The sequence below is a fragment of the Micrasema longulum genome, unplaced genomic scaffold (genome assembly GCF_059751315.1).
Source record: "Micrasema longulum isolate JH-2025_06_02 unplaced genomic scaffold, ASM5975131v1 h1tg000015l, whole genome shotgun sequence".
NCBI classification, from domain to species: Eukaryota; Metazoa; Arthropoda; class Insecta; order Trichoptera; family Brachycentridae; genus Micrasema; species Micrasema longulum.
This window is the reverse complement of record NW_028277223.1, coordinates 742,307-749,087: the sequence shown is the minus strand read 5'-3', so window position 1 is coordinate 749,087 and position 6,781 is coordinate 742,307. Positions and strand designations below refer to the sequence as shown.

The 6,781-nt window shown below is 53.9% G+C and overlaps 1 protein-coding gene across 1 annotated transcript; it reads right to left on the bottom strand.

Moving 5' to 3' along the window:
* Nucleotides 1–630: 630 nt before the first annotated feature.
* On the bottom strand, nt 631–6,330 carry LOC148285672 (uncharacterized). Its single transcript, XM_088242409.1, has one exon. The coding sequence runs from the start codon at nt 6,328–6,330 to the stop codon at nt 631–633; it is 5,700 nt and encodes a 1,899-aa protein (XP_088098535.1).
* Between the last annotated feature and the right edge of the window lie 451 nt (nt 6,331–6,781).

Here is a 6,781-nt window from a genome sequence, read left to right as displayed (position 1 = left end):
CTCAAGTCCGGTGTCACTGCGTAGGTCGGTGGAAGATACTGGTTCGTAGTCCTGGGGTGAAGCGATGGTCAAGTCCAAGGTGTAGATCCAGTAGTAGAGCGGGAGGTCGGGCGGGGTGACGAAATGAAACAATCAGACTAACTTGATGTCTCGAGGCGAACTCAATATTTATTCTTTAAAATGTACACATTATATAGGGCGTGTTGCGGGCTCCCGCTACCTGCGTCCGAACCGGCGTTAGGCCAATACGGGAGTGGGGGGGGAAATACCGCTCCCACTATACCCGGCCGGCGCGCCTCCCCCAAAGTGCATATAGGGAGGTGCCGGCGCTCGGCCCGGTCACTTCGCTGGGAGCCGCCGCACGCGCCACATCAATTACAAATGCCTTTTTTAAGGCAGTCCTTAGTCTTTATACAAATATGCATGTTAGGGCAATAACGCGTCAAACGTCTAGATTCAGGCCCTTTTTAGGGCCTGTAACACAAATTCCTGCTTTATAGTACCCCGGTATCGCTAAAGTCAGACCCGAAAGTGGAATATTCATCCTTTATTGTGGGTCCAACATTTAGCCTACAGATACCGGGGGCCCTAACTATATTATTGCATTTCATTTACATATTTAACCGTCCGTTACACTCCCCCCGATGCCACGCTGTTCGGCTGCGGGGGCATCTTCTTCTCTGGACGGTCCTCTAGCAGTAGTGGGATGAGCCGGATCGCTGGTCGGGCATATTCTCCGGCCGCCGTCTGAACTCGTGCAGTCCGCACCTGTCCATCGGCAGCCAGTCGTGTCTCCATGATCCTCCCTCTTGTCCACTGGTTGCGGGGTGATGAAGGGTCGGCGATCACTACAAGATCGCCGACTTTCAATGGCTCCGATCTATCGAGCCACTTTTTCCTCTGTGCTAGTGTAGGCAGAAACTCGCCCAGCCAGCGTCGCCAAAATTTGTCGGCCAGTTGCTGGGCTATCCGCCACTGCTTTCTCAGGCAGATATTCTCCGTTTCTTTGGGGTAGAAGGCGAGATGTGTGCGTGCCCCGGCCGAACCAATTAGGAAGTGGTTCGGAGTCAATGGGGTTTCATCTGCGGGGTCCACCGCCACATGGCTAAGGGGACGGCTGTTTACCGAGAATTCGGCCTCGGCGAACGCCGTCAACAGGGTCTCCTCTCGTGGAGATTGTTCTTTGAGGATAGCGACTAGGGAGGTTTTAACTGATCTCACTAGTCGCTCCCACGCGCCACCCATATGCGGTGAGGATGGCGGTATATACTTCCATTCTACGCCTTTATTTGCAAGTTCTATTTGGAATGCGGCGTCATTATGGAGATCGGCAATTGATTCTCGCATTTCTCTGTCGGCGCCGTGGAAATTTGTTCCGTTATCGGAATGGATCACCCTCGGTTGGCCTCTTCTAGCGGTCATCCGTCTGATGGCTTGGATGGCCGCGTCACTTGTCAGGGATGATGCCAACTCAAGGTGTATGGCTCTGGTCGTCATACAGGTGAATAAAACACCGTATCGCTTCTCCCGGCGTCGCCCTATCGTAACATATAGGGGGCCAAAGTAGTCCAACCCACAGTGGGTGAATGGTCGTTGGTAGCTGGCCACTCGCGCCTCCGGTATCTGGCCCATTTGCGGTGTGCCGGCTCGTCCTCGCCGAACTCGGCAGATGGCGCATCTGTGACTTATATTTCTCAGCGTCCCTCGTAACTTGAGCACGTAGAAGTTACGTCTCACGTCACATAACACTCTCTCCGTCCCCGGATGCCCGGCTCGTCTGTGGTACTCCTCCAGGAGCAGGCGGGTATATCTATGGGCGCCATCCAATATTATAGGCGCCCTCAGTCCTTCTGATGTATCTGTGTTCCTCAAGCGTGTTCCCATTCGCACGGCACCCTTGTCGTCTATGTGCGGCGTCAGCCCGTATAGGCGGCTCCGCGCAGGGAGTCGCTCCCCCCGTCTCAGGGTAGGTATATCGCCGCCGAAAGCGTCCGCTTGCGACTGACGGACCCAATGGAGCTCAGCATTTTCTAGCTCCCCGGCCGTCAGTTCGCCAACTTCGCGGGCGCCGTCTCTTCGGCCGCTTTTTCTCACGAAGCGCAGTACCCACGCCGTTGTCCTTATCAAGCGATTCCACGACGAGAATCGCTGTGGCGCGGGTAGCGCCTCGCTGGTGGTTATCGCCAGTACCACTCGCTCTGCTTTCTTCTCCAGCATCGCATCGTCCGGAGTGGGCGTCATCTTCTTTTCTCGAGGCCATGATTCTTCTCCTTGCCGGAGGTAGTCTGGCCCCTGGAACCATACTCCTTCGAGGGACAGGTCAAGCGGGCGGCCATCTCTCGTACCGATGTCGGCGGGGTTGAGTTTTGTCGGCACCCACTTCCAGTCCGCGGCGTCGGTGAGTTCGTCTATCTCACCTAGCCGATTGGCCACGAACGTTGAGTAGGCGCGCGGCTCCGACCGGATCCAGCACAGGACCGTTGTGGAGTCAGTCCAGTACACCACCTTTTCTATGGCGCACTGGGTTTCTCTCCTGATGATGGCCGCCAGTCTGGCCGCCATGAGTGCGCCCTGTAGCTCAAGGCGCGGTATTGACATCACCTTTAACGGCGTCACTTTGCATTTACTGCTGATAAAGGTGGTCTTCTTGCCCTCGGTCGTGTTCTCCACGTAGTAAGCTACTGCGCAGATCGCCACTTCCGAGGCGTCGCTGAATAGATGTAGTTCTCGGCGGTTCCACCGACTTACTATGGCGCATCTGGGGATGGCGCAATTTAAATTTTCTAACTGTGCGATCCAATTTTGCCATCTAGTCTTATGATCTTCTCTTATCGTTTCGTCCCATCCGGTTTGAGCCCTCCATACATCCTGTAGGAGCATCTTAGAGCGGATGACGAGACATCCCAGGAATCCGACCGGGTCAAAAACTCGCATCACTGCACTCAACAGCTCCCTTTTAGTGGGCCAACTGTCGCTACCCTGGCCGAGTGGGTCGTCGAATTGATAAATAAACTCATCTGTGGCAGGTCTCCAAGTCACTCCCAGGACTCGTCCTGTGAATTCATTTGTAGCGCCGGCCGTCTCGTGCGCTTCCGTTAGGCATATCGGCATGGCCGGCGCGGCGCGCGCTTCAGGCGGCACCGAACTGAGCACTTCACTCTTGTTGCTAGCCCAGTTCGTCAGTGTAAACCCGCCTCGGCGTAGGACTTCGGATACCTCCCGGACCATTTTCTCAGCAGCGCCGGCATCGTCCATGGCGTCCAAATAATCATCCATATAAAATTTGGATTTGCATGCCGCCGCTGCCTCCGGGAACTCGTTCTGACTCTGTTCGGCCACTGTATTTCGCACATACTGCGCAGAACTTGGTGAGCACGCGGCTCCAAAAGTCATTGACGTCATCTTGTAGGTTTTCGGCATCGACTCCGGATTATCTCGCCAGAGATAAAGTTGAGCGAGTTGATCTTGTTTTGTGATTTTTATTTGTAAAAACATTTCACTTATGTCCGCCGCAAGCGCTATATGTCCCTCCCGGAATCGAAACATATTTCCCAATAGCGATGATAATAGGTCCGGTCCGGCCATTAACTTGTCGTTGAGAGAGACGCCTCTATACTTGCTTGCGGCGTCGAAGACTACCCGTATTTTGGCGGGTTTCTTCGGATTAATGACTGCAAAATGTGGCAGGTACCACCTCTTTGGTACGTTATTTAATTCACTTTCACATACCTCGGATGCATATCCCTTTTGTAAGTATCCGTTCATTTTCTCATGATATGCGGCGGCAAGCTCTCTGTTATTTCTTAATTTTCTTTCCACTCCTTCCAGGCGGCTGAGAGCGTGTTGCCTATTGTTGGGCAACCACGTATCTCCGTCTTTCCACAAGAGTCCAGTCTCCCAATGTCCATCCTGAAGAGGTTTTGTCGTGGCTTGCATGATCGCGTATGCGCGCGTTATCTGTCTGTCAACGCGCGTGGCACTCGTTACTCCCAACGAGTCGATTGTGAAGTTATTTTTTACAAGACTTGCTAAATTAACGCAGCACTTGGTTTGCTGCGCACTATCACTGTCAGTCGGGCTTGTGGGTAGCTCCGACACGATACGCTCGTTCTGTCCGCGGCACTCGTGATTTACTTCGGTGGTTACAAACGGCCTTACTGGCCCGTTACCCTCGCGATTCACTTCCGCGATTGTAAGCGGCATTACTAGCGAGCTATACTCGCTATTCACTTCGGCGGTTGTGAGTGGCATTACTAGCCCGTTTCGCGCGCGATTCACTGCCGCGGTTATAGGCGGCATTACAAGCCCGCTACACTCGCGATTCACTACCGTAGAGCACTTTGATTTACTCATAGTCGCGAGCGTAATGTTGTTTTGCGCCAGTGCGCTGCCGTTGACTCTACCGTGAGTCACCCAGCCTAACAAGGTTCTTGAACGGATTTCATCACCGTTCGTTATCACTTCCCGTGACACTATTACGCCAGCGTTGTCTTGCCCGATGATCATTTGTGGCTTGACAATTCTCGAACCGTTCGCGGTTCCACTGCGTGCACACGGCGCTTGTGGAAGGTTCAATTCTCGCACTGTGTTCGCTCCGATGCGATATGAAATGTCACTATTTCCTTTTATGTTCACTTGCACTCGGCGCGTGTCTATCGTTGCACTATTTCCACCGATTCCGCGGATCGAGATAACATCACTACGTCCGCGGGCTCCCACTTTGTTCGCGACTTCATTGTCTATCAACGTGATAGTGGAACCTTCGTCCAGCATCGCGTTCACTGTTACGCGACCCCGTGGTCCGCTTATTTCCACTTCGATCACTTTTAATAAAACTTTCGAGTCACTATTCGGTCCGCTCATTACCCCGACGAACTGATTCCCGTCGGGCACTATTGCGGTTTCACTAACGCTGTCCGCGCTATTCACTCGCGGCTCGCTGTGTAATAACTTGTGATGGTTCGCTGTACACGTACCCACGTTGCACTTAGCGGTGCTTCGGCACTGGTTTGCTCGGTGTCCGTCACTCAGGCACCGATAACACAATTTTCTATTTCGCACAAAGTCTCGTCGCATCAATAACGACATCTTCGCAAACTCGTTACATGCACTTAACTTATGACCGCTACGGCCGCACTTCGCGCACTTTGATTCTGTTGTTGGCCGTGATTCCGTCGCCGCGAACACTGTTTCCTTTCCACGCGCCGGTAACTTCGTCTTTTCAAAGGCGCAGGCGTCCTTGGCGTTGTCCGCGAAAACCATGATCCAGTCCACGAAGTCGCGAAGTGTTGCCTTCTTGTTAGCTCCTTTCCGCGACATCACCCAGAGTTGCCGCGTGAAAAACGGGAGTCGAAGCACCATCTCGTTCAGCAGTTCGTCCGAATGCAGATGTTCTTTGCGCCTCTTTTCCAACGTGAGGCACATGTTCCGTACGGCAATCGCGAACTCTACTAAATCGTCCATGGTGCTTTCTGCCGTCAGTCGCGGTGATTTTCGCAGCTTGTCCAACTGCGTGCTCATGATGACGTCCGGGCGGTCGTAGTGCGTCTCGAGGGTGCTCATGATCTTATGAACATCCTTTGATTCCACTAGTAGTCCCTCCACTAGCGCCCGGGCGGGCCCTTTGAGTGCCTTCTTCAGCCTGAGAAGGTTTTCCGGGTCCGTCAGTTGGCACAGCTCTGAAGACTCCCAGAATTGGTCGCAGAATGCCGGCCAATGCACGGGGCTGCCGCTGAAGTCCTGTAGCTCCCTGGCGTTCCCCTGTCGAGCGAGCATGGCGCCGATGCGTGTTTCCTCTTCCTGGGTTTGTCCTCGATTCCCTCCTTGCTTTGCCAGCAAGGCCTCGAGTGCCAGCGTGAAACGGTCGGCTGGTTCGGCGTTGGTGTGCTCCTCGACCCATCTCTCTGTGTTGCGGCGCGCCGTTTCCTTCGGCCTCGCCTCTTGATTGTCCTCCTCAGAGAAAGGCTCGTTCCTCTTGGGGTAGACAGGATCAATGACTAGCGCGTCCCGGTCCTGGGGCGCGCTCGATGTAGCTTCCTTCTCCGCCTGGGCCAGAGCGGTCCGCGCTCCGAGTTGCGCGGTGTCTGGCTGAGCGGCTGGCTTGCTTGTAGTTCCCAAAAGCGACATCAATTGCTTGATTTGCTTCTCGTAGTGTCTTCTCTCCCGACGCCTCTCAGATCTCTCGTTCTGCAGCGTCTCGTCAGTCGCAGTCGGCGAGGGGGTTGCTTCTTCCTGAAGAGTGATGTCACCTTCCGAATCGGAATCTCCATCCGATACGGGCTTGGTGGGCTGCTCCTCGGCGTTCTTTCCAGAGCGTAGTGAGGCGGGCATCGTAGATTCGTCTCGGCTGAAGACTCAAAGTAGATGGCAGCTGAAGATCACAATCCGGCTCGAAGGACCAGAAACTGTACTGTACAAGTAACAGTTTGGACTGTATTCCACAATCCTGTAGCAAGGGGTAGGTGTTGGCCGTGTCTCGCTGCCGTCGTCGCTCTCGGGGTCGTAAATCCCGAAAGTTATGTAGTCTCGAAATTCCTCTCAAGTCCGGTGTCACTGCGTAGGTCGGTGGAAGATACTGGTTCGTAGTCCTGGGGTGAAGCGATGGTCAAGTCCAAGGTGTAGATCCAGTAGTAGAGCGGGAGGTCGGGCGGGGTGACGAAATGAAACAATCAGACTAACTTGATGTCTCGAGGCGAACTCAATATTTATTCTTTAAAATGTACACATTATATAGGGCGTGTTGCGGGCTCCCGCTACCTGCGTCCGAACCGGCGTTAGGCCA

Excerpts from the sequence above, each read along its gene's own strand:
- LOC148285672 (XM_088242409.1), bottom strand. The coding sequence starts at position 6,330 with ATGCCCGCCTCACTACGCTCTGGAAAGAACGCCGAGGAGCAGCCCACC.